This window comes from Thamnophis sirtalis, unplaced genomic scaffold, assembly GCF_051295495.1.
Source record: "Thamnophis sirtalis isolate CommonGarterSnake01/CBP01778 unplaced genomic scaffold, rThaSir2_p1.2 scaffold_3, whole genome shotgun sequence".
NCBI lineage: Eukaryota > Metazoa > Chordata > Lepidosauria > Squamata > Natricidae > Thamnophis > Thamnophis sirtalis.
This window is the reverse complement of record NW_028261383.1, coordinates 37,292,036-37,319,694: the sequence shown is the minus strand read 5'-3', so window position 1 is coordinate 37,319,694 and position 27,659 is coordinate 37,292,036. Positions and strand designations below refer to the sequence as shown.

The 27,659-nt window shown below is 45.0% G+C and overlaps 1 protein-coding gene across 1 annotated transcript; it reads right to left on the bottom strand.

The window, feature by feature from the left end:
* LOC106549251 (sodium- and chloride-dependent creatine transporter 1) lies at positions 1-27,433 on the bottom strand. Its single transcript, XM_014066851.2, has 14 exons — positions 27,104-27,433; positions 22,241-22,489; positions 20,049-20,180; positions 17,423-17,681; positions 16,518-16,650; positions 15,027-15,161; positions 14,688-14,791; positions 13,484-13,608; positions 11,861-11,973; positions 9,905-10,042; positions 8,406-8,508; positions 8,128-8,228; positions 1,429-1,599; positions 1-428 (listed from the first exon to the last, which is right to left on the bottom strand). Exons 1-14 carry the CDS (start codon positions 27,132-27,134, stop codon positions 282-284), a joined length of 1,941 nt encoding a protein of 646 aa, XP_013922326.1. The 5' UTR covers positions 27,135-27,433; the 3' UTR covers positions 1-281.
* Between the last annotated feature and the right edge of the window lie 226 nt (positions 27,434-27,659).

Genomic DNA, 27,659 nt, shown 5'->3' with positions numbered 1-27,659 from the left:
GGGGGGGGGGTCTTTTCATTGCTTGCACCAGGTCAAGATTTGCCAAATCCAATTCATAGCTTTACGTTAAAGAGCCTCACTGAAGATGGCGAGAGCCGAGGAGTCGTAGGGAGCACAATGCAACCAAAAGCGGAACAGGGCAAAGGTCTTCTTCTAATTTGCAAGGGACTCCCTCCGCCCCGTTATGCCCATTCTCCCTTGGCCTCTTCCCTCTCCGCTTGACCTTGGGGTTGGGGGGGGGAGGGTCTCGTGTTATTCCTACTGGAAGCGGGCAAGAGACATTAAATCACAGTCTCAAAAAGCGTAGCCTTCTCTGGCGGGGCCGCAGCGAGACTGTCTGGTGGTGGCAGCAACTTTGCCTCTGCTTCGGGTGTCATGTATTCCAGATGGTGGTGGCCCCAGACAGGGGTGGTCAGCAATTGCCAGCGCTGGGGGAGAAACGAATGAGGCAGTGGTGTCAATGGTCAGCTCAAGGCAGCAGCACCTCAATTTGTTCACTTTTAATTAGTCACCTGAAATCGTCATCGCTCTGGTTCGAATTAGCCCCGTTGGGATTGAAGAGAGCATTTTCTATCCAATACTTGCTTATACCGTAAAACCAGGGTGTTTAAAGTATAAAGCCCCCCTCTCTCTCTTGGAACGAAGGCCTTTAATTAAAGTCACACCGCGACATGTTTAAACCATCCAACATCAGTCAACCAACGTTGCTCAGAAATTCTTTTTATTTTCCTTTTATGCGGTTGCCCCAAAAGATCTTTTGAAGAATGGCCTGATATTCCTTAAAAAGGCACAAATCCATCCATCGACTAATGATTGTCTTTGAAACTCAAAGGCCCCTTTTACAACCATTCAAAAGCCACGACTAAGTGCAAAATGAGAACTAAATGAAAAGTTTTAACACAGGCAGGATAAACCTGGATTACTCTGAAAGTTCTGGATCGAATTCCTGATGCATCTCCTTGAATCTACCAATAGTGTATCTTCTTGCCCTTTGCCCCTTGCCCTTGGCTTTGTACAATTGCAATTTCATTCTATGAATTCTTTCTCTGGCTAACCACCCTAGAATTTGTTTGTGGCTATACTTAATAGACCAGCAAATTATATACAGGCAAACACCTGAACTGCTCAATGAGATGGCAGGTCTTGTTCCTGGGCACATTGCCAAAGTTTCAGACAAGCCTTTCCAAGGACTAGCACAGCTCCACCTCTGGAAAAATATCTCCAATGTCACTGGCCCCATCATGCCACGAGAAGGAAATATAAAACTATATTTGAACAAGGAGAAGCCAAACCATCATCATCGCCCTAGCCTGGCCTCACAATAGCATGTTCTCACACCGTGCAGAATTCCAGGTGTCCCAAACAGACACGCCTAACAAGCAAGATTGCTCACTGGGCTTCAGGTAGAGATGAACTATTGACACTCACCTGTTGGAAGGTGCCCTTGCTTCGCAGGAGTTTGTAAGTGACAGTGCAGGGGATGCAAAGCATGGAGGAAAGGGCCAGCATCCAGCCAATAGCCTCCCCCCACCAGGGGTAGACATAGGTCTTGTTGTAAGTCAGTGGCTGATAGTTTACCACGTGGAACAGGAAGATGCCCTGATTAGGAACAGAGGAAGAGAGAAGGGGGGGAGACAGGGAGGGAAAGAGGAAAGACCAAAGTGAAGATCAAAGTCATTTCAAACTGTCTTCCTTCCGAGTTTTGCAGTTTTAATGACTGAGCTATCTGTCTGCAAACTGAACCCTCCTCCAACTTTCAACATTTTGTCCCACTTTTACACTTCATCCCATCCTGCGCTTTTAGACAAATTGCTTTTTATAATGGTTTTTTTTCAAATTGCTCTTTTAATCAATGTGTTTGAAAGCAGACATCTTGCAAAAAGTTGAAAAATGATTCCAGTCAGGGAAGGAAAGCATTTCTGACATCTGAGGTGCCAGCCAAGTAGCTCTGACTTCAATAAATATTAGATGCAAAGTGGTATTTTTTTTCCTGCTCCTAGGAATTGCTAGGTGCTTTGAAGTCACTTTTTTTTTTGCTTAAAATATTTCTTACCCTTTATTAATATGCTGTTAGATTGTTTTTAATGTGTTGCCTCTATGCTAGTCTTTGAGCATAATAAAGATTTGGTTGAATACATTGCCTCTGTGTTATATACTTCATGCCTATCTTCATCATCAGCACAACAGAATACTATAATTTATAATGCATATTTTCTTCTCCATGCATTTGACTGTAATACTGTTTGAAGTATCTGGCAATTCATCTTGATTTATCTTTTTTCGAGGTTGAGGTTGAGTGGAGAAAGAGAAATCTCTCCCCCCCTCCTGCCTTCTTCCAGGAAAGCATGGCAATTCCTGTGTTCATTAAAACAGGAACATTTTCAAATAGATTCACAAAAAGAGGAATATTATGCATTTGCACCAAAATAGTACTGTCACTTGTGGCTGAATGACCCCTAGGTTGCCCATCCCCAGGGTAGATTCTAGAATATATTCTTAGGTAAAAGGAGCATTAGAGAAGAGTAGAGAATGTGTCACTGTGACTAATGTACGCAATGGGCAAATTGACCAGTTAATATGTAGGAATAACCTCGTGCCATTTTTGCAGTCAGTCAATCACTGAGTGAGTGAGTGAATGAGTGAGTGTGAGTGCGTGAGTCAGTCACTGAGTGAATGTGTGAGTGCGTGAGTCAGTCACTGAATAAGTGTGTGAGTCAGTCAATCACTGAGTATGAATGAGTGAGTCACTGAGTGAGTGTGTGAGTGTGAGTCAGTCAGTCACTGAGTGGGTGTGTGAGTGCATGATTGAGTCAATCACTGAGTGAGTGAGTCAGTCAGTCAGTCACTGAATGAGTGAGTCAGTCACTGAGTGAATGTGTGCGTGAGTGAGTAAGTGAGTCAGTCACTGAGTGAGTCAGTCAGTCACTGAGTGAGTGAGTGAATCAGTCCGTCCGTCCATCAGTCAGTCAGACATTCTTATGTCTTTCCCACTTCTGCACATGTAAAAATGCATTCAAGCTTTTCTATGGAGAATTGTGTTCAAGTGCCTGTTTTTAAATGCAATATTCTCCAAAATTATACTGTGTATCCTGGAGCATAATGGGCTTCTAAATGTATTTTATCCCAAGATGTGCATTTGTCAAAGCCTTTTGGTCCATTCTGTAAGCAAGAACTATGAGTACAGCAAAATTCAGGGCATCACACCATCCAAAGGCAACATATGTTTCAATGAACACATTGCTCTGGGAATTCCAAAGCAGGTCAATTCCCACCAGAGTTCACAAAAATGTAATTGCTACTAGATATGACACAGATATCCAAGTTATTTTAAAACAAGCAGAGGAAGGTTATAACCAAAAATAGGATCGATTTTTCCTCCCCTTTGTTGGTTTGCTGTAATGCAGAGCAAGCTTTTACAGCAACTTTTCTCAACTCAAGCTCTCACTCTTGCTCGCCAGCATAGTGGATAATCAGGCACATCTGAAGGGCAACAGGCTGAGGACAAAGAAAACTTTGGGAACAATCTCCAGCCTCACCAGCCGCATGCAACAATAGGATCTCTTTAAAGAAAAAAACAGAACTGAACATGCCCCTGTGGTTGACTTAAAGCAAAAGCAGAACTAGGGAGACATTTTGAATTAATCCTCTTTGTAAATTTGCCCGTGTCCTTACGTTTCAGATTCTCTGGCCACCACAGACTACAGGGCATCATTATATCACCTAAGAGTGGAACACCTCCGAGGCAGTGGTGGGATTCAATCAGTTCGCACCTATTCGAGAGAACTGGTTGTTAACTTTCTAAGCAGTCCGGGGACCAGTTGTTGGAAGAAATCTCATTTTGTTTTTTTCCCACTTTACAGGCCTAATCCTGTAAGGAAGGCAGGAAGGAAACATTCTGGTGTTGTTTCTAGCCTAATCTTTATTGCCCTGCTTACAGAAACTGCCTCTCCGGTTAACCCTTATTATATTGTAACAGCTAAGGCAAAGCGCCCATCGACCTGAGTGACGTTGAGTTGGCCACACCCACCCAATCACATGACCACAGAGCCATACCAACCCAACTGGTTATAAGGGCAGAGAACAGGTTGTTAAATTATTTGAATCCCACCACTGCTCCGAAGTTTGTGGCTCTCCATTTTTTCTACCCCAGCTTTCAGGATCCTTTAAAAAGCATTGCTAAAAAGGGGGGCAGGAAAACACTGAGCTCAATATGTTTTTTAAAAGGCAAGTTGACATCTAAAAGATTCTCAAACCCTCAGATCAAATAAACGAATGAATAAATATATCTACCTTCCCTTCCTGAGTCTCCCCTCTCCCCCCCCCAAAAAAAATGAAAGGGGGGATTTGCTATCCAAGGCTGCTTGCTATATTATATAAAAAAGACCTCTTATATTGATCCAGACTCTGAAATCAGTAGAGTCATTTTTTTTTTAAAAGCGATTAAAAGGATCTTTTTTAAAAAAAAAAAAACCAATGGTGAGTTTGGGGGAATTGCCCCTTCGCTACTCACAGAGGTGTATCATAACTATGAGTGCAATTACAACCCAATGCACAGGCAAGCAAAACAAAAAACCAAAACCAGAAGTACATATGCCCATTGGAATTCTATGTACAATTTGTAGCAGGAGCATCCTTTCCCAATTCAGATGCCCTCAACCCTCTTTTTTAAAAAAGGCCTGGAGATCTGGCTGTCCCCTGGCTAGGATGTTACATGAGCTGCTAGGATATGTTAAGCCTGTGTTATGTGAATGATTGATCCCAGAACTGCGTATTCTTTTATGCGATTCTTCTTATGACCGATGCATTTCTTATTTTTTTAAAAAAAAATCTGGTTGCTTGGTGAGTGGCAGCTATCTAAATCAGATAAATTAGTAAGAGCAACATAGTTGTTCCAGGGGCTACCAGTCTAGAAACAGCACTGGGCATGATCAGTTCAAATCTAGTGCCGAAGGAAACCAAATTTTCCGAAATCATCAGGGTTTCGTCCTCTTAACAGATGGCTAACATAAACCCTAGCTGCCATGTGTATACTGTATTTTTTGGACTATAAGACGCACTGGTGTATAAGACGTACCAAGATTTCAAAGAGGTTAAGTAAGAAAAAGAAGTTTTTGTTCTCCTTGGGGCACTTTGCAGGCTTCAGCAGCGCTGGGGGAAGGCAAAAATGCCCATTTTTGCAAAAACCGGGTGGAAAATGGGCTGGTTTTTTTGCAAAAACCGAGGCATTTTTGCCTTCCCCCAGCCCAGCTGAAGCCTGCAGAGTACTAATGGGGGCTGGGGGAAGGCAAAAACGCCTCCATTTTTTTTAAAAAAAACAGCTGTTTTCCACCCATTTTTTCACAAAAACGGGGGCATTTTTGTCTTTCCCCCACCCTGCTGAAGCCTGCAGAGTGCTATTGGGGGCTGGAGGAAGGCAAAAACGCCTCCATTTTTGTGAAAAACAGCTCGTTTTTCGCAAAAATGGGATGCAGGTGCGGGGCTTTGGGAGGCCAAAAATGGCTGTATTTGGTGTATAAGACACACCAACATTTCCACTCTCTTTTTTGGGGATGGGGGGAGATGAGTCTTATACTTGGAAAAATACGGTCATTAAAGCAAAGGCAGACTTGTGATAATTATATTGTTTTCAGAAAAGGGTTCAGGGTCAGAGATGTGCCTAGAGGCGTGTGAGTGCATTTAGTTATCTTTGAATGGTTTTCTTGTTTTAAATAACAGTTTATGTGCATGGATGCAGGGATGTACATCTGAATTTGGATGGGAGCTCTACCACGGAAGGAAACATTTTACTCTTTTTGCATCCCCTCCTCCATATCGGGGGACGTTTGCGTCTCATCTTTGCTGCCAGTCCAGCCGAATAGAATTTGGAGAGTCAGAGGGAGCCCTGGCAAAACGCCAATCCCTTGTGCCAGCAATTGGACTGGGAGGCAATCTGAAGGTCCACAAACAAAATACTCTCTCTCTCCCTCTCTCTTTTTTAACAAACTCAAGGACATCCAGTATCCTTATTTTGTATGATTGCACAAGTAACCTTTCAATGGGAGGGAAAGGAAAGGGCAAGAATTTCCCTCTGAATGCAATGTGCTCAGTAAAATGTCAAGTTGCCACTGGCTAGGATTGAGGTATCGCATAACCTTCATACTTAATCAAACTCATTTTAAAAAACCAGCTGAGGGGGGGCGGGGGGAGTTGTTGGGGAAACAAAACAGCCTAAATGGGCCCAACTTTAAGAAAGGTCTTTCTGATTCTGGGTTCAAGACCCGAGTGCCACGTGATGGGGTGAACTCCCGTCCTTGTCCAAACTGCTGTCCACCTAGCAGTTTGATAGCATGCAAATGCAAGTAGATAAATAGGTACCACTTCGGTGGGAAGGTAACAGCGCTCCGTGATGTCATGCTGGCCAAATGACCACCGAAATATCTTTGGACAGCGCTGGCTCAATGGTCTTGAAAACTGTGACAAGCACCGCCTCTTAAAGTTGGCCACGACTACAGAAGTAAAATCTGCAGAGACACCTTTGTTTGAGAGGTCCTTGGTGCTCTGTGAGCTTGGTTCTTTTATTGAAGATGTTTTATTACCCAAACTAGTCATCAGTGCTAGTGAGGAGTGGGGTTTGCTCTCAGTTTATATTCTGGTGTCTTGCCTGTCTAGGTGGGTGGGTGGGTGTCTTAGAAGTTCTTTGGTTTGGCTATGTTCTGACCGAGGCTTCCCAAGAGCATGAAGTAAACTCCTTGTCCCCACAAAAAACCCTTTTATTAATTGACTGTGAATTCCTCTCATTCACATCCAGCAAAGTCTTTGAAGGGAGGATTTACAGTCACAGACCTTTATCTGTCTTGGAGAGCTGACAGGCCGATATCTGCAAAACTTGGCAAGGAGTCTCGGAGAGTCAGGAACCAATTAAGCAAACTAATTGTCTGCAAACTCCATTCCCCATTTGCTCCTTTTTTATTTCCTCTGGGAGGGGCCATTCACTAGCCACCTGTGGCCTTACTCCCAAGTCGCCCCCTGTTCTTTAGCTGTTCCCTTCGTCTGGCAACTCTGCACATGCACACACTGGGAACAGGCTCCTGCTGTTCACCTGCCTCACTGATGTCTGACTCTGAAGGCAGCTGAGAACTGGCATACTGCTCTGGCCCCCTCTCTGCCTCCGACACTGAGCCCTCAGAGCCTTCCCCAGACTCCAGGACTGGCCCATGTTCCTCCTCAACCTCCTCACTGTCTGAATCTGCTGCCAGCTCCGCTGGCCTCTGGCAGGCCACAATAGGCTGTTTGCTGTTGGATTCTTTGGCAGTTGATTGTTGGTCTGATGTTAACCCTGAAGTTAATCAATGCTGGTCTGGTTGCTGGTTGCTGGTGGAGAGGTGCTTGAGTCTTTTTGTTCCTTTTGGGGCTGGGTGATTGTCTCTTTTGAATAGTCTCTAGATGTTGTCTATGTGTCTATTGATGGCTGAATTGTCAGAGTGTCTAGAAATTCCCTGGTGGTTTTGGACTTGGTTTGGTCTAGGATGGTCACATTTTTGCAATGGAAACTATGCTGAAATCTGTCTATATGCCTAGCACTGATGATGTTACCTAGTTTCGGTAATGAAACGTTTGCAAGAAAAAAAGCGAGCTCAGAGAGTACCAAGGGCCCCTCCTGTCAATCCTGATCTAGCAATAGCACTTAGACTTATATACTGCTTCACAGTGCTTTACAGTCTTCCCTAAGCAGTTTACAGAGTCAGCATTTTTGCCCCCTCCCCCCCCAAAAAACCAATCTGGATCCTCATTTTACCCACATCGGAAGGATGGAAGGCTGAGTCAAATATTCTCCTTTATTACCCCTTTTACCTTTTTCTGATTCTGCACCCATCCCTACCAGTGGTGGGATTCAAAAATTTTTTACTACCGGTTCTGTGGGCGTTGGTTGGTGGGCATGGCAGGGGATGGATACCGCAAAATCCCCATTCGCTCCCGATCAGCTGGGACTCGGGAGGCAGAGAATAGATGGGAGTGGGGGCGGGGCCAGCCAGGGTTGGTATTTACCAGTTCTCCGAACTACCCAAAATTTCCTCTACCGGTTCTTCAGAACTGGTCAGAACTTGCTGAATACCACCTCTGCTCCCTACCTCCCCCCACAAGACTTACCACACACACCATGGGAGTAATGAATAACCAGCACCACTTCATGTAGGGCAGAGGCCGGTACCCAATCATCCGGGCGATGTCATCCATGAAGCGGTCGGCTCCTGCAAAGAAGAGGAATGGAAGTGGAAGACAAGCTATTTTCCTCCCACCTGGTCCGGGTTCTCTCCCTAGATCTCTCATAGCACGGAGCAGTGGGCAAAACAGGGCTTGAGAAGAAGGTGGGGAATGGCAAGTAAATGCTGACTTTTCTTTCACTCTCCCTCCCTCTTGCCACTTACCATAAACCCAGGCAACCACCACACACTCCCAAAAGGCTTGCCAGAGCAATGTGATTCCACTTGCAGAATAATTGTCGAACAGCTGAAAGACGTACATCCCGCCCTAGAGGCACAGAACAGAGGAGAGAAGGCGATTAAGGAAGTCATTCGGAGCAATATTGTTTATTGGTGTAGGATGCTGGCGGTGGAAATGAGAAAATGTAGGAGCCTATTATGAACAGCCCGTCCACAGGGCTCCACCCAGCTTCTCTGCCTCGCTCTTTTAAGATTGAGATAACCTTTATTTTCCCCATATATACAAAGGCACACATTAAAATGAAATTCCAATGCCCCGCTCTCAAAAGAAAGAAGAAAAGTTGGGGTTTTTTTTCCAGCCGAACACTTTGATTGATTCACAGAGAAGATAATACTAACCATTCATGTACTGTGTACATGAAAGAAGGCCAAGCCCGATTTTCACACCTGCTCCTAATTTAAGCCCTACCCCAAAAATAAGCCCTAGTTCCATGATGGCAAACCTATGGTACACATGCCACAGGTGGCATGCGGAGCCCTCTCTGCGGGCATACGAGATGTCGGCCAGCTCAGCTCAGCTCCACTGCCCATGCGTCTCCTGCTGGCCAGCTGATTTTTGGGTCTCTGCCGCACATGCAGGTGACGGCGCGTATGCACAGAGGGGCGTGGGGTCACGTTGGGGGCACAATGATCCCCCCCCCATGGTTCATTTTTGGTCCCAGGAGACTTCAGGGAGGCCTGCTAGGCCCAAACTGGGGCAGGGGAGGGGGGGGAGAGAGGTGTCACACACACATTGCATTATGGGTGTGGGCATACAAGGACAAAAAGGTTAGCCGTCACTGCCCTAGTTAAACCCTACCCACCGTCCAGTTGTAGAAGGTGGAGCGAGGCACATGCGTAAAAATCAAGCTAGGATGGAGATGAGGGAGTGGAGCTGCCCCAGCTTACCTTAGGATTGCCGCAGCTAGGCCTCTCATGGCCCGACACCTGTCATGCTGCTGCCTGACTTCTTCTGTGGCTGCTTGCGGCCGGACGCCACGTGGGACATCGCGCCAGTGCCGCCACACAAGACACCACACAGCCTCCTGCCGCAAGCGGCGGCACCTGCATGATAAGCCACACGGCGAGCAGCCGCAGAAGTCGGGCAAAACTTGATGCTTATTTTGGGGCCCAAAAGACAATAAGACCCGGTCTTGTTTGCGAGGAAACATGGTATTTATTTGGAATTTTTAAAATCACTCTTTAAAAGTGACCTGGAGTGATTGCCAGACATGTAACAGGCCTTGCAGAAGGCTGCTTTTGCCTGGGGGACTAGAATAGTTATATCCGGGAGTGCGTTTAGCATTGGAACCAGATGGTCAGGACCATAATAGATGTATAAGGCTGCCAAATCAGAGAGACTCAAGCAGCTTGCAGTTAAAAGCTCCCCCTAGGTGGAATCCATTTTACAAAAAGGATCGTCTTTCTTCCGGCCTTCAACTCACCTGAGTCACCATGGAGAGATCAATGACACAGCAGGCAAGGCAGCAGATGGCGGCTGTGATCTCCCTGCGGGGTGAGGCTGCTGCTGGCTGTGGAAACAGGTCTAGGATACCGGTGATGAAGCCTTCTACGCCCACAAACTGGCAAGAAGGAAGAAAGCAGGGAGAGAAGGGAAGGGAGAATGGGTGACTAATGCTGCACACTGTTTAATTCAGAGGATGTGGGAGACCCAGGACTGCTGGGCCAGTGGTGGGTTCCTAACCGGTTTACTGAGACAGAGTGTTTTGCGTGTGTGGAAAAATTTTGCGCACATGCAGAGTTTACTGAAAACTGTTCTGCGCATGGGCAGAAACATGCCAGCGACGGCAGAAAAGACTGGGGAACTGGTTCGGGGGCATAGCAGGCCTGGGTTGCTGCTGGTTCCAGCAACCCAGGCCGCCAAACCACTACCGGTTCAGTTGAACCGGTCCAAGCCGGTGGGAACCCACCACTGTGCTGGACTGAAAACATATCGGCACAGGGCCTGGGGTCACCCAGCAGAGACATTTACCAGCGGGAAGATTAAAAAATAGTCTAGTTGGGGACCATAACTATGCAACTGTAGCCCAACATCTGTTGGTATATTCGCCATGTATAGCACCTTAAAAAAAAGAATGGAGTTTTGATCAGGTTTACCTTGATCCTTCTCCCAGACACCCTGATTATAGAGCTGAGGTAGCGCAGTGGTGAGAATGCAGTACTACAGGCTACTTCAGCTGACTGCTAGCCGCAGTTTGGCAGTTTGAATCTCACCAGGCTCCAGGTTGACACAGCCTTCCATCCTTCCGAGTTGGGTAAAATGAGGAGCCAAATTGTTGGGGGCAACAGGCTGACTCTGTAAACCGCTTAGAGAGGGCTGTAAAAGCACTATGAAGCGGTATATAAGTCTAAGTGCGATTGCTATCTCCTTGGCAATGTCCCAAGAGTGCTGACCTGTTCTGGGTACCCTCCCACTGCCCTGTGTTTATAACATCTGACCCACCCTGCCCTCTCTAGTTGTGTCAGACACGACTCCCGTAATTCCTTTGCTGGAATCCTTTTGAACCATGATGGAGGTCAATTATGGGACTTCAAATCTAATACAGCTTCGTTTTGGAGCCACACTAGATGATACGTTAAATGCCTGACTGTTGTACATTCTCACCATGTCTCCCTAAACTGCAAGATTGAAACAAAAACAAAATGCAGATCTAAATTCACTTACATCTAATGCAAGGTACTTTGGTTCTTAGGCAACAGGAGCCTAATTAGCCCAGCCAAATGTATGACAACAATGTAGATGCAGAAGAAGCCTGGTAGGGGAGATAGTTTGACCTCAAGAGGAAATGGGATGTTGTGGCATGAAGGAGTATAGTTATCTTGAAGGAGAAGGTCTTAAAGAAAGCCTCAAAGTTGTTAAATACTTTCTTCTTCACTCCTGGTCACTTAGGTCAAGGGGAGTGGAGTTTGCAGGAGACAATTAGCTCGCTTAATTGGTTCCTGACTCTCTGAGACTCCTTGCCACACTTTGCAGATATTGGCCTGGCAGCTCTCCAAGCCAGATAAGGTCTGTGACTGTAAATCCTCCTTTGAAAGACTTTGCTGGATGTGAATGAGCAGAATTCACAGTCAATTAATAAAAGGGGTTTTTGTCGGGACAAGGAGTTTGCTTCATGCTCTTGGGAAGCCTAGGTCAGAACAGAATGCGACCTCACAAGATCATAAACTTTTACCATTGTTATATGATTTATATACATTAACTGTATTACATATCTTATAGGCAATTCCCCTTCACTCAGTGTGGCCCACGCATGCCAAAATGTTGGATATCCATGTGCTACAAGGACAGGAGGAAGCTGGGTGGGGGGATGATTTGAAAAATTGGCAACTGTACATCTCTATTTTTCACCTTTTCTACCCCCACCCCCATGAATAGTTACCTGGCTGTCTAGACCCAAGACAAGAAGCATGAAGAAAAACAGGGTAGCCCAAAGTGGAGACAGCGGCATCAGTGTTACAGCTTTGGGATAGGCAATGAAGGCCAAGCCAGGACCTGTAAGGCAAAAATAATGCTCAAGGATGGAGTCTGAAAAAAAAGCCTTACAAGTTATAAGACACTAACTTCATAGAGAAGGCCTCTTCTTTGAAAGAGGCTTTCAAGGTTGCAGCCAAGAATTCACAATTTTTTTTTCTGAAACTGAGGTCCATGCTCAACTTTCAGATGGTAGATGACCTTAAGACATTTATTTTTAATTTGATCAAAATTTAACTACATTATCATATAGCACTAGCACTTAACAATAGCACTTAGGCTTATATACCGCTTCATAGTGATTTTACAGCCCTCTTTAAGTGGTTTACAGAGTCAGCATATTTGCCCCCAACAATCTGGGTCCTCATTTTACCCGTGACCCGACAAATACGCACACGACAAAAGCGCGCCGACGAAACCGCAGCGTAAAAACCGCGACATCATCAACGCGCCCACAACAGCGCGCCCACAACAGCGCGCCGACAGAAGCGTGATTTAAGTTAAGGTAAGGGTTAGGTTCAGGGTTAGTTTTAGGGTTAGTTTTAGGGTTAGGTTTAGGGTTAGGGTTAGGTTTAGAGCGCGCTTCTGTTGGCGTGCTGTTGTCGGCGCGCTTCTGCGCTCATTCGTCAGCGCAATTTAGAACTCATGGTTTTGTCGCCGCGGTTTCGTCGGGCGCACTTTTGTCGGGGAACCCATTTTACCCACCTCAGAAGGCTGGAAGGATGAATCAACCTTGAGCCGATGATAACTGAACTGCTAAATTGCAGGCAGCTGGCAGGCAGCCAAAATAGCCTGCAGTACTGCATTCTAACCACTGTGCCACCGCCAATAGTCTATAGTTCATAAGACTTATATTTCATAAGTCTGTAGTTCATAAATTGGATATCATTTATTTGAAGTGGTGTAGGGTTTTCTGCCTAAGCAGGGAGTTAGACTAGAAGACCTTCAAGGTCTCTTCCAAGTCTGTTATTTTAATTCTAAATCAAGGAGAGAAGCAACTTTGAACTAAGAAGAAATTTCCTGACAGAACAATTCATCAGTGGAACAACTTGCCTCCAGAAGTTGTGAATGCTCCAACACTGGAAGTTTTTTAAAGAAGATGTTGGATAACCACTTGTCTGAAGTGGTGTAGGGTTTCCTGCCTAAGCAGGGGTTGGACTAGAAGACCTCCAAGGTCCCTTCCAATTCTGTTATTCTATATTATAAAGACTATTGTCCTGCAATATATTTAACTCAGTTACCTTCAACCACACCAAAAATTACAATTCACTGCTTAAATTTTAGAGGAATCCTGGGGCTGCACTGAAAGCTATCCTAGCTATCCTTGAGCACCTCTGGTCCTGCAAATGTTTTTCCTAACCTTCTGCTTAAAATCCTTTTTTTTAAAAAGGAGATCCCACTGAATCCAGGTGCAAAACAGGCATTCTAATACCGAGGTACTTTCGCTCGCACAAAACCCTTGAAAGAACCTGCCTCTGAAAAGAAAGGGGAAAGCACTGGCAGGAAGGAAATTCCGACTGCTGCTCCTTACCTGACTCTGCCACCTGGGAGATGTCTACCCCTTGCTCTGATGCCATGAAGCCCAATACTGAAAATACTACAAAGCCAGCGAAGAAGCTGGTGGAACTGTTGATCACGGCCAAGAGATATGCATCCCTGTAGAGAGGAATGGATAAATTCAACGCAACCAGAAGTGGATACTTTAATAGCCTCAAGCCTCCTCCCTTATCCAGAAGGCAACATAAGAACTGCTGTGCTTCTGCATCACCTTATGATCCAAAGCTCCAACTAGCCTGGAAATTGCACTATTCTTTTGACCTGGCAACCCTTTCCACTAATCATACCTGTGGTAGTGATTGTTGTGTGGAAAAGGAAGCCCACAATGCATGGTCACAATTGAACACACATTATGGAAAACATCGCGGCCTTGCTCCTTTTTTTAAATTAAGATTACAGAATTTAGATGTTTGTGTGCAGAAAGTGAGATAAAGTGACAGTCGAGACAATGTTAGCTAAGAGACTCACTGACAGCTATATGTGGTAAAAAAAGAAATCCCAACTCAGTTCTGCCCTGCAGGAAGAAAAGCTGAACTAGTTGTATTTCAAACTTGGCAACTTTTAAGATGTGTGGACTTGATGCTCCAGCCAGCATATGCTGAAGTCCACACATCTTTAAATGGCCCGATTTGAAAAAGCACTGATTTAAATTATGCAAATCAGGTATAACTGCGCACATTCTTGCCTTCTGCATAATTTGTTTAGCCTTATGCTAACCTTGGAATAGATGCTGAAACCTTAATCCTTAATCGTTGCATATCACTTACACTCTTATTGCTTCCTTTCGCTTCCAATATTTCAATCATACATTTTCAAGTTTGTATTTGTAACTTGAAGGGCTAAAAAAAAAATGCCAGAGTAGTGGAGAAATGAGCTTTCTCTGTGTCAATTGGGTACACATTGTGTCAAATTATATATTTATGGAGATTAACAGAAAGCACACAAAGCTAAAAATCAGTGTGTTGATAGATGATATTCTGGTTTAGGGACATGGAGAGGGAGAAAATGGGATTAAGTTGTCTTAATGCCATGTTTTAAAGGTTCTTTTTTGAGGGACAGCAGGATTTAGATACTCCCAAAAGATTTCACCACCATGGTTGGTTCTCAGAATTATCTGCATGTGATTTGTGTGTGTGTGTGTGTGTGTGTGTGTGTGTGTGTGTGTGTGTGCATCTCACCTGTAACAGTTGTTGTGGAAGCGATTGTAGCTGCCAAGTGCGGTCAGGGCTCCCAGCCCAATAGCATATGAGAAGAAGATCTGGGTACCAGCATCAATCCATACCTGGGATGAGGGGAACAGCTGTGGTATAAACCCTACTAGTGGGAGGTGGGGTGGGGGGGAAAGAACTCTGTTTTACATGGCCTGAACCAGGTGACTAGAGGGCAGCAATGGTTGCATGCAAGAGCCTTGTTCCCGGCAAAGACATTGGCTACAGCCTCATCGTTTCCCAATTACTTCCCTTAATGACAACCTTCTCCACCCATCTCTCTCTGTCAATGTCACCCAAAATTCTTACCTGAGCAACAGCAAGCTTGGACCAGTCAGGTTTCAGGTAGTAAATGATCCCATCCAGTGCGCCAGGCAATGTCACTCCATGCAAGAGCAGAAGGATAAGCACCACATAAGGGAACAGTGCAGTAAAATAGACCACCTGCCAGCCAATCAGAGGATTAGAAATTACAAGACTGTATAGTAGGAGGACCACCCTACTTAGACCCCAGAATACATTTGAGATGATGGGTTACAAGTCATATAATTGGATAGAGCAGCGTTTTTCAACCTCAGCAACTTTAAGATTTGTGGACTTCAACTCCCAGAACTCCCAATCCCACAGCCAGCCATTCTCTTCTTAACAACAACAAAACCAAGTCAATGATAGTTGTAATACAGGGCAGCACTTTGGAGCAGGGCTGGACAATCATGGCCCCTTTACGACCTGTGGACTTCAACTCCCAGAATTCCCCCAGCCAGCATGGCTGGCTGCGGAATTAGGAATTCGGGGAGTTGAAGTCCAAACATCTTAAAGTAACTGAGGTTGAGATGGAGTATGAGGATTGCGTTAAAACATAAGCATGTAAATATCAAATGAATTAAAAAAACCAACAGCTTATGGCTGCTAGAAGCTTTGTCAGGCTCATTTCCTTTTCTGCCATTCACAAACACAACATATGTTATTGATTGTAGGTAACCATACCCTTGGATCAGTGGTGGGATTCAATTTCTTTTACTACCAGTGCTGTGGGCATGGCTTGGTAGGCGTGCTGTGGTTTGGTGGGCGTGATTTGGTGAGTGTGGCAAGGGAAGGTTATTGCAAAATCCCCATTCCTTCCCGATCAGCTGGGACTCGGGAGGCAGAGAATAGATGCGGGTGGGGCCAGCCAGAGGTGGTATCTGCTGGTTCTCCAAACTACTCAAATTTTCTGCTACTGGTTCTCCAGAACTGGTCAGAACCTCCTGAATGCCACCTCTGCCTTGGACCCTCTTTCTTTCAATAGCTGTAGTTATTTCCAGAGGATGATGGATGCTTGTACAGCTAGACAGCTTTACAATCCAGTGGAAAATACAAGCTACATTTGCTTGCAAGTATTGCATGATGAAAGAATTGTTTAGGGCAATCCTCCCCCTACCTTCATTGTGTTTCTTACATAAAGACTGTTGCTAAACTCAGGTCAGAGGAGGGTAGGAAGAAGTTTATTTTCTTAATAAATAGTTCCTTGAAATAGTGACTAAACAAACAAACAAACAAACAAACAATAGTTAAGTATGAGGTCCATGAGGTCTGAAGAGGAAACAACGAGTTATCAAATTCCATCCCAAAGCCAGGAAATCTAGAGAGTTTTAGAATGAAAAGCAGGGCATTTTGACATTCAGAAATAATGGGATCCTTATTAGAGAATTTATCCTGCACTCAAATGTCATTATGGCCACTTACCTAAGCTTTCTCCTGAAACAACACACACACACACACACACACACACACACACACACACACACACACACACGTTACCTTCCCAGTTGACTTGACCCCCTTCCAGATGCAGAAATAAACAATGACCCAAGTTACAAGCAAGCATAGGATCAGCTGCCAGCTGATCTTTCCTGGATCACCCAGACCTCCTGAAATCTGCAGTACTTTGTTCCTGAGGAAATGAAGAAGGAGATTAGAAGAAGGCCCAGCCTGAAAAAGAGAAAGAAAGAACAAAACTCTTCTATGGGAAATTATTTGCTTTTCCTCAAGTATGGGTCTGGCTCAGGGGACTGATCAGATTTACAGATTTTGTGAAACCATTAAAAATAAGCAAGTAGTCCATAGTTAATTGAGTATCTTGGGATTCCTCAATGGATTTTCTGCCTCAGCTGCCAAAATCCTTTGGGCTCCTCTTATCCAAATCATTCCATGTCCCCTTTTCCCTCCATAGCACTAGCAACAGCACTTAGACTTATATACTGCTTCATAGTGCTTTTACAGCCCTCTCTAAGCATTTTACAGAGTCAGCCTATTGCCCCCAACAATCTGGGTCCTCATTTTACCCACCTCGGAAGGATGGAAGGCTGAGTCAACCTTGAGCCGGTGAGATTCGATCTCCCAAACTGCAGCTAGCAGTCAGCTGAAGCAGCCTGCAGTACTGCACTCTAACCACTGCGCCATCTCAGCTCTCTAGCCTCCATTTTGTAGTTTCCCTTCTGTCTTGCTCACAAGACCTTTCTCTCTGCTGGATTTCCAAAAGGCCTCCTCCACTCATTCTTCTAGAGCAGGGAGCCACAAAGCCCTGGCCTTCAGAAGCTGCTGAACTGCAACTCTGCCAGGCCGGCCAATGAAGAAAAATCTAGGTAGCACTGGAAAAGGCCACAGGTTCTTCCCTCCCTTTCTCCAAGGAGATTTACACCAGGTGCATTTTGTCACCCACTCACTCCCAGAACTCAATGACGGGAGAGCGCTGGTCAGCCAGGCTGCTGCAGTTTATGGCGGTGCTGCCGTTGTGGGTGTTGTTGCCGCAGTCGCTCAAACCAAAAAGCTCCGTGCACTGGGGAGTGTTCCACGAGTGGCCACACGTGGCCCACGGCAGCGTCTCTGTCAGTGAGTGGGCCAAGTAGAAGACACCCCAGACGAGGATCATAATATAGTAAGAGTTACAGAAGAAGACAATGACCATGGAGGCCAGGCCCAAACCTAGAGAGAAACAGCTGATTAGAGCCTGAGGCATTTGGGGATGGGGGTGCGTGGGGTGGGGTTTGTTGTTTGTTGATGGAAGGGTTGCATGTCACACCCTCGAAATAAGGCCCTGTCTCTAATAGCAGGGGAATGAAAGAAAAGCAAAGTGGGGAAGCTTGAAATGGGAGAATTAATTCTATCTAATGAAATGGATGTGGAGAAGATGTAGATCAGGGGTGTCAAACTCTATTACACGGAGGACCGCATCAGAGTTATATTTGACGTTGGGGGGGGGGCAAGGTGGGAGTGGCCAGCTCGACACAGCTTCTGTCAGGGGACCCTGTGGTGGCCCGAGCATTCTGTCAGAGAAAATGGGCTCCCAAACTCGCAGGCAGAGGCACCGCAGGCTGGTTCTTTGGTGTTTCCAGGGCGGCCCCATGGGCCAGATCTAAGCACCCTTCCTCCCCCCTCCCCGGCTGGGTCTGGCCCCCGGGCCTTGAGTTTGACACCCTTGATTAGATAGAATAATATTTTGAATGCTCTCTTACATTCAATGAAAGAGACACAATAAGCATGTTAGCTTTAGCTTTTCTTTAAGCAAAATCTTTAGCTTTTCTCCCAACTTAGATTTTATTAATGTGTTTTCTGCAGTTTTAAAGTGCTGCATATAGAAACCATGTCCTGCATCTATCCCCAACCTTTTTTTTTGTCATGCAAATTTCAAGCAAAATCTATATAGCAGACAGATTGTGTTTATATCATAATGTCAATAGCCCCCAAAAAACTCTGGCCCCGGGAAAAGCCATCACAGTCATTATACATAGATACATGTTATGGTTTATTTCCCATTTTTATCTTGTTTTCGCCAGGCCTGGGAAACGCTGAAGAACTACAATATTAAAAACTTCCATATTCCATCTATTGGACAGCCCTATAATTATGAATTTTAGAAGCTGATACTGAAGGATCATTCAATTCCGGGCCAAATATAATATTCAATGTGTTTGTAGATGACTCAGAGCCATTCTGATAATTAGAGGACGGTGCTAAGTTCCAGGAAGGCAAAATACATACATATTGCAGCTTTGTGGAAAATACAGATGGCTGCCAAGTAGGAACATGCAAAAATCAACAGCAGAAAAATAGGTTTGTCCACCTCTGGAGCCTGGGTGCAAATTAACTTGTGTGATGTACTGGCTGCCTTCCAAACATCCACCTTATCTCAAGAAGGCTGCCCTGCCATCATTGTGATGGAGTTTTACATTGGTACCAAAGCAAAGCTCCATCTACATATGCCTATGTCCTCTGTTTTGAACAAGCTATTGGTTAAGAAGCATCAGGTAGCATCCAGCTACAATTCCTTCCTCTCTGGCCAATTAACAATGGATAGAAACAAAACTTCCACAAGATATCTGTGGCAAAGTTTCAAAACTATGCTTCAGAAACCAGTTTCCACATTAAATGGGCTTCAAACAGCCGGAGGAACAAGAAATAGCACCAAAACCACTAACTCTTTGGCCCCATCTTGTGGTCTTTCTAATATTTGTGGTCCAGATTTGTGTTTCTGCCAGAGAATGAAATGGGGGCATTGGGTGTGGGGAACCAGATGCTCCCATTGGGGGAGACACACTACATTGTTAAGATGCAGAGCAAGACTGGCCTTTTGGGAAGAGTAGGAATAGCCTGTCAAGCTCGAAGCGCGCTTATGCTGTTGCAAACATTATCACTTCTCAACTTGGCAAAGAACCAGAGGGGAGGGGAGGGTAAGATGGAATGCAGGCTCCAGACTTCAAGAAGACGAGCCCTGAGAGCCAAGGACACTCCAGCAGGTGTTTGCCAAGACCAGAGACTTTTTCTCATAACAATACAACGACACTCCATTGGACAATGTGACCTGCACTAGTAGCGGGGAGGGAGAAATCTATATTATCATTATGTGGGTTTGTGTGGGAATTGGATATAGAGCTGGTTTTGCCTTCAGCAGTGCCGAAAGGTTGTACTCAATAAAGTTTTGCATTCAAGGATTGGAAGGTCTCGAGCGTGCTTGCTTTGGTTGGGTTCGTCAATTCCTAACTTCTACACCAATGATTTCCTTAATTTTATCCTCTGCCTTATCATAACAGATGAGGGAGTAGTCACAATAGTTATCAGAAACAGACAGGTGCCCTTTGGTCCTCTGTAAATTGAACAGAGCTGCTTCGTCACTTTTTATGATGTAACAAGAATATTTCCAACCTTTTTTTAGAGAAAATTCTACAAGACAAATAAACTCTGCAGTGCTTTAATACTCTATTGCAACACATCCTCAGCTTCACAACAGCTCCTGCTACTTCTGAATCTAATAGGTGGCTGAAAGTTACAGGCAAGTGTCACCAAAGCCATTACCTTTAAACAGGGGAGCAATGTTCCAGGCTGAAATTCCACCTTGCTTCATAAACTGTCCCAGGGCCACCTCCAGGAAAAAGACAGGGATCCCCCCAACGAAAACGATCAGCAGGTAAGGAATCAGAAAGACACCTGCACAAAAAAGGGGAGTCATTGCTCTGTCCTTTTCCCCCCCAAAAAGCTGGACAAGTTTACAGGGTCTTTTTAGTGGTGCTGCTGAAATTATGAAATGTCGAATTCCACTCTCAGTTGCTATCTTGTTTTAGGCTTTTAGTAGTTTTCTCCATTTGGATGAGCTATGGAATTATAACTCCAGGCAGATATTTTTTCATTATCAAGGACACTTGATAATCTTCTAATCTGAAAAAAAGTTTTAAATCCTTTCCTGCTGCAGGGCATTTTTTGTACATTTCATAGGGCGGAGAATTGGGGAAGATATAGATTTATTTTTCCTTACTGAATGTGAAGCATATTAGGAAAAGTAGAGAAGCCTTGTAAACTCATGAACTCCACCCTTGGATGCAAAGATGGCAGTTTTGGAATGTTTAAAGGGCATTTACATTCATAAAATCATAACACCTTTGAGTCCCACATTGTTAACTGCTTTCCAGTAGGAAGTTGAAAGATAGTGAGTTTCCCAAATCCACCTAATATGCAAACTCAGGCTGTAATTCAAATAAGATTTGAATAGAAGCAGCTCGTCCCGTCCCCCGTCCCCCCCCAGTGTAATTGCTAGAACAAGTTTTCCATTTTCTATAGTTGGTTGGGGAATTCTGGGAGTTGAAGTCCACACATCCTTAAGCTGCCAAGGTTGAGAAGCACTGTGTTACATAAATCAACATCCAGCTGGATGTTTTCAGATTGCTCTCTTTGTCACTTGCTCTCTCTCTCTCAAATCTAAACTGATATTCTATCGCAGCGGTGGAAAAGAAAGGCAATCCTGACACTGAATCCGTTTAATGCTCCAGAGTTCCCCGTTCAGAACTTGCTGAATTTGCAAGTATTTTCAAGATGCCTCTGCATGCCACCCAAGCATCTTTCAGATGCTATTTTTTATTATTTTATTCCAGTTCTTTGGTTGTCAGCCTGTCCCAATTCCATGAGGCACATTGCAAGCAATTAGAAATACTTTCCTTGCCCGGTTCCCATATACAGTACAGTCAGATCTGTACTCCCTTAGAGAATAAGGCATCATAAATGAGATTTTTTTTAAAAACATTTGCTGACATATTCTATAAAGAGGTTCTTGGGGCTGTGAGCAAATATGCATGACTGGCTTTACAAGTACTTTTCCATGGTTGCCTTCTCTAGGCTCAAGAGCCTCAATGAAAAGCATAAATGTAATCAAGGCAGGGATGGTGACTGCCTTTGGGACTAAATATATAGAAACCACCTTTCATTTTCTATTGGGTAAACCCAAGCAGTTCCCCATCTACCTGGAATAAGGTCCAAGACTGTCCAGAACCTAGAGATGTCACAAGTGGACAATGCTTCTTGTTAAAGCGGTCCAGATAATTTAGTATTTGTGTCATCAGCATTGTCCTGGGGCTGTTTATTTCAGCTTTTGCAAATTATTCTGATAGAGTTAAAAGGAGGACATTCTTTCTCTCTTAAAAACTGTAGCCTATCTTCATTTTACTCCTTTTTTTTGAAACAACAACAGATTCTAACAAAAGGGATGGTTACAAAGTTTTCAGCTGCAGGGCAAACCTTGTGATATAATGAGACAGAGAGATGATTCTGAGTAACCAAATGGTGTATTATTAGGCTATAATTTCTCTATGGACAGAATACAGGTAGCCTGAAGCATTTTTCTGGGTAAGAGGCCAATTGTACCACAGTGCCCTTTGCGTAAACTGTGGTCACGCTTAAGTGTGTGCAATACCCTTTTTTTTTCACTTAAAAAGTGAAATAGTGCCCTGCATTTTTATGTACAGTAGTTCACTGTGATAAATTTTGCCACCTTGGAAAAAAAATGTATCTGAGTTTGATTGATCCAATCTGATGGAAAGGCAGCAGAATTCACCTACCATGTAACAGGGAGGGAATAAGAAAATGGATCTGGAGGCCAAAGACAGAGATGTCCTTTAGTCCAGGGGTTACCTGGACACCCAGAGGTAGCCCCCAGTCCCTTCAGCAGCTCACCTGTCCCATTGCTACACATTCCAGTTCCCATGGTTCCCATCTCTTACCTCCTCCATTTTTGTAGCAGAGGTATGGAAAGCGCCAGACGTTGCCCAACCCTACAGCAAAACCAACGCATGACATGATGAAATCCATCTGGCGGGTCCAGGTCTCTCTCTCAGGAAAGGACAGCTTTGTCGGCCCGATGGGTACCACCAGAGGGACAGTGATGGCACTCTCGTCGAGGGTGGACTCCCCTGGGCCACTGATTGGCTCAGCACTTTCTGGCTCGGCTACCTCTGAGCACTCACTGCCCTCTGTGGAGAAAAGGAGAAAGCTGCTAGCCAAAAATCAATCAGAGAGAAAGTCCAGCGAGCTGCTGAACCAACCATTTCTAGCTGCTGAAGGGGTGGTGATCATGGGCAGGTGTTTGGCACTCTGATCAACAGTTTGATCTTCCATTAACTTCCAGGTCTATGTCTGCTGTCAACAGGGCTAAAAATATGACAGAAAGTTATAATAAGAGCTGCGGTGGTGCAGTGGTTAGAGTGTAGTACTGCAGGCCATTTCTGCTGACTGCCGGCTGCCTGCAATTTGGCAGTTTGAATCTCGCCAGGCTCAAGGGTGCCTCGGCCTTCCATCCTTCCGAGGTGGTAAAAGGAGGACCCAGATTGCTGGGGGCAATAGGCTGACTTTGCAAACCGCTTAGAGAGGGCTATAAAGCACTGTGAAGCAATATATAAGCCTCAGTGCTATTGCCGTTGCTATAACGGTGAAGAGTAATCTGAAGCATGGAGCAATGCAGGTCACAAATTACCTTTTTCAAAAAAAAATCACCAATGTACAACAGCTTTCAGCTATCAAGAAATACTTCACAAGGTTGGTGGATTCAATTTATACGCCACCTCTACTGTCCATGCAACTCCATGTAACACATTTATCAATCGTACAGGTAGTCCTCGATATACGACCACAATTAAGCTCAAAATTTATGTTGCTAAGCAAAGCAATTAAGTGAATTTTGCCCCGTTCTATGACCTTTCTTGCCACAGTTGTTAAGTGGATCACTGAAGTTGTTAGTAACGTGACTGTTAAGTGAATCTGTCCTTCCCATTGACTTTGCTGGTTGGAAATTCGCAAAAGTTGACCACCTGACCTCAGGATCGTGGAACTGTCATAAATATGAGTCAGTTGCCAAGCATCTGAATTTTGATCACGTGGCCATAGGGATGCTGCAACGGTTGTGTGAAAAATGGTAATCAGTCACTGTTTTCAGTTCCACTGTAACTTCGAACCATCATTAAATGAATGGTTGTTAGTAGAGAATAGCTGCATTGAAGAATCGTCCATCTCCCTCATTACAGAGAATTCTGGGCAGCTACAACAATAAATATATGGAAAGATGAAACAAGCAAGTATTGCTCTACCAGGAAAAGAATCACCAAGAACCAAAGAATAAAAGCCCAAGATCAAATTGGGCTGGCTCAGAATCTGTTGAAAGAGCCACATTTTAAGTGTTTTCTTAAACACCGCTGCAGTCTTGGGAAGAATATTATTCCACAGGACAGATGTGGCTACAGAAAAGGCACAGAATTTGCCCCCTCCCAATGTTATGTGCTGCATCATTTAATATGAATAAACTATTCTTTTACATGGACAAAAGAACTGGCTCGTGACATTTTGCTGCTTCAAATAAGTGGCTTACCCTTTGATTTAAAAACTTTTTTTTCCCCAAGTCATGCAAGAATGGGATTTGTCCTTAACAACGTCTATAATTGGCGGAGGCTACTGAGGCATGTCAGGGCTATGTTCCAGAAAGGGGATTGGATCGTGGCAAAAATCTGAAGTTGATTTCATTTAACCCAATTTATTACATAAAGTGAACAGAATTACTCTTTGTATATTTCAGTTCTATTAAAAGTAATGATTTAATCACAATTTTTGAAGGGCTCAGGAGTCAAAGTCTAGGCTTTGGAAGAGCACCTGTTGTGTAACACTTCTTAATAATGTTGCCAAAGATTCAAGGCCACTTTTCTCTCACGGCTTCATATATGGGCTGTTTTGTGGGAATGTACAGATAAACTGCAAAAAAACTATTCTAATGATAACCTTGCCAAGGATTCTGGATGGGCAAAATCAGTCTCCCCCACTTCAACCAAGGTTCTTCAGATTGTCTGAATTGTGCCGATGACAACAACGAACTATAAAGTATGTTTCTTTTTAAATGAGTGTTCCAGTATAATTTTGTTGTCTAGATAAAAATCAACAGAACACAGCCTATTCTTAACTAGATTTTGCAGGACTGTGAAAGCTACCATAAATTGGCAGCAGGGCAAACGTTGAAGGGTTGGGCCTCCAGATTCCATTCTATCACCCAATTTTTCTTTCAGTACGGTTACAGGTGTTGGCAATCCTAATTTTTGTTACGAGGCCATATGAAACTGCCATTTGTTTTTGTTTTTCTCTTATGTGTTAGGGAAAGCCCTAACAGGTAAAAAGGCTTGCATAAACCTTGGGGGGGGGGGGGGGGGATGTGCATGCTTGAAAACATGTTTTGCCCATATCAATATTATGAGCACCCCTTGTCCATCCTTTAAGACCTAGATAAAAATACATAACTTATTTCCTTCTCAGGAATTTCCTTGGCATCACAGCATCCAAGGCCCGTCCCTGCTTCCTTGTTCCTTTGAGGGCCGTACCTTGCCGAAATCGTTTGGCAATGTAATAATTTTGCAGGCCCCTTTTATGTAATGTGCAATGTTTGGAATGCAGACACCAAATTTCATTCTTTCTGCTTCGAGAGTTGCAATTTTGATGTCACAATGCAGGATGGTGAGTCACCCAGTAGGCAGTGATGCTGAATACACATGCACACACACATACACACAGACAGACACAGAGAGCACATGAATTCACGCAGCAGTTCCTATGCTCATAATGTACTTACACGTACAAACACATACATATGCCCAAGACTGTGCTTTGGGCTGTTTCACCACCATTCCCTGGGATTATCTACTTTCCCCCTGGGACCTGGAGGGAGGCTTTGGAGATGTGGCTGCTGTGTTTTTTCAAGATTTTTGTTTCATAGCACAAAGACAAACTGAATCGCCCCTCCCCTTCCTCATCCAGGAAACACTGGGCCAGCCAGACACAAAGCTACTAATAAAAAAACGCTGTGCCCTTTCTTGTAGGTTAGTAGTCTGATCACAACAAGTTGCTTCCTGGTGCCAATTTCCCTCCAGGTTCTACTTGCTCCCCTCCCCTCCCAAGAATCTGACTAGGAATCCCCTTTGCACCTACGAGCATCTCTGAAACCAAGGAAAAGGAATCCGCTTTGGGCAAAACAAAGACATCAAGAGTTGTGGGCAGAGCAAGACTACGCTCCAGACACAAAGCCCCTTTTCCCTTGTCTGGCTTCCCTTCCCCCCACAGCTCACATGCTGCCTGGGCCCAGCATGTGACTGGGCTAATCCCCATTTTCTGGGGCTGAATCGTCTGGATGCTCTTTGGCTGGCTCTGCAGAGGGCCCTTCTCTTGGGCTAGGGCTATGTGCTTTCTTCAGGAAAGAATTGGGGAAGAGATGGAGGAAGCAGCAGAAGGTAGCCACAAGAGTGATGGTGTAGCATGTTTCGTACAAGCAAGTTCCCCACCCCCCCACCCCCCTGCTCTTCTCCTCCTGCTGAGTTGTTGCCTTATATGGAGCTAAATGCCCAGAACCTCCAAAGCCTTTCCTTAGCTTCACACAACTTGGAAGGACCAGCTGTGCCCCTGGCATTGGAGCACTCTATGCCCCTGAGGTATCAAAGCTCAAACGTACTATGTACGCCACATAGACGGAGTTCCACCCCGCTGGCTCTAGATGAAGGAGCCTGGAATAATTGCCATCATCCTCCATTCCAAAGCCAATCATCCTTCTGTAAAGTATCCCTCTTCCCAGCTTAGGAAGATCACAGAGACACTGTAGTGTGAATACATTTGAGGGTATTACCATAGAAATGCTCAGATCCATAACTCTCCCTGCCCCAGCAAACAAGGGAGCAGAATGTAAAAATATCAAGGGAGGATGGGCTGACAGTGTGGAACAAAGAATATCAGCAAGATGTGCACTTCTGACAGAGGGGGGGGGGGAGGGAAAGAAAGTAGAACAGAACAGTATAACAGAGTTGCGAGGGACCTTGGAGGTCTTCTAGTCTAACCCGCCACTCAAGCAGATGACCGTATACCATTCCAGAGAAGTGGATGTCCAGTCTCTTCTTAAAAGCCTCCAATGATGGAGCACCCACAACTTCTAAAGGCAAGTTTTTCCACTGGCCTAGCCTAATTGTTTTTACTGTCAGGAAATTCCTCCTTAATTCCAGGTTGCTTCTTCTCCTTGATTAGTTTCCATTCGTTGTTTCTTGCCTTGCCTTCTGGTGCTTTGGAAAACAGGTTGACCCCCCCCCTCTTCTTTGTGGCAGCCCCTCAAATATTGGAACACTACTATCGTATGGCCCCTAGTCCTTCTTTTCATTACCCTAGATAGCTCAGCAGGGGATAGCTGAGCTGCCTAACAATGAATACAAAGAACCTGAAGAGGAGACCACAGAGTAGCAGCTTTTGGAAGGGGTGATGGCTATTGTAATACTGTCCTAACTCTCTGCCCCCCTCACACTCCTCCCGCCCCCATCCAGCAAAATTAAAGTATAAGCATTGCATTCCTTACCTGAATTCACTTGGGCAGATCCCCACAGAAGCACTACAGGCTCTCTGCCTGCATTCCAGGACACCCTGGCAGCAAAATCTTTCTTCTCACACAATAGGCAAGCATGGTGGCCTCCCCAAAGCCTCCCCAGGGTGAACAGGTGAGCAGGACAGAATCCCCCCTCTGCCTCCTCAGCAAGTTCAGCGCAGCACTTTACTTCTTCCCTCGTCCACGCAAGGGTCCTTACCTGAAGATGTTTCGGCGGACACTGGAGCCATGACACGAGGCTGGTGGCAGGGCTCTGCGATGGAAGACTGAGATGGGTGCTGGGTCGGGAAGCTGGCTCTGGGTCTGGGTGGGAATCAGGATGTAATCTCAGAAGCAATCCACAAAGCACTTGAAGGTGAGGCGAAAGAACCTCATTGATGGGGATTTACACCAGGGAAACGGGCAGTGGGTGAGAGTCTGGGCAGGGCCTTGAGCTCAGAAGCAGGCAGCACAGACCAGGCAGAGCATGTGCTCCATCCCTCAGCACTGATTCTGAGTTCTGCTGCTCTGAAGAGAATGGAGAGTGAAAGGCAATTGCATCTGCTTCTATTCCCCTCCCAGCTGGCATCTTATTGGCCACTGCTTCTTGCAGCAAGTGTGCCTGCTGCATTCTGGGAAATGGAGTCCACTTTGCTACTGGGTACCATGGAGATGCTTTAGGATGAAGCTAAACAGGTGGATGCGGGCTTGGTAGACGCAGGCCTTTGCACACTAAATATAGGAACAAAATAAGAAGGCATTGAATGCTACAGGCG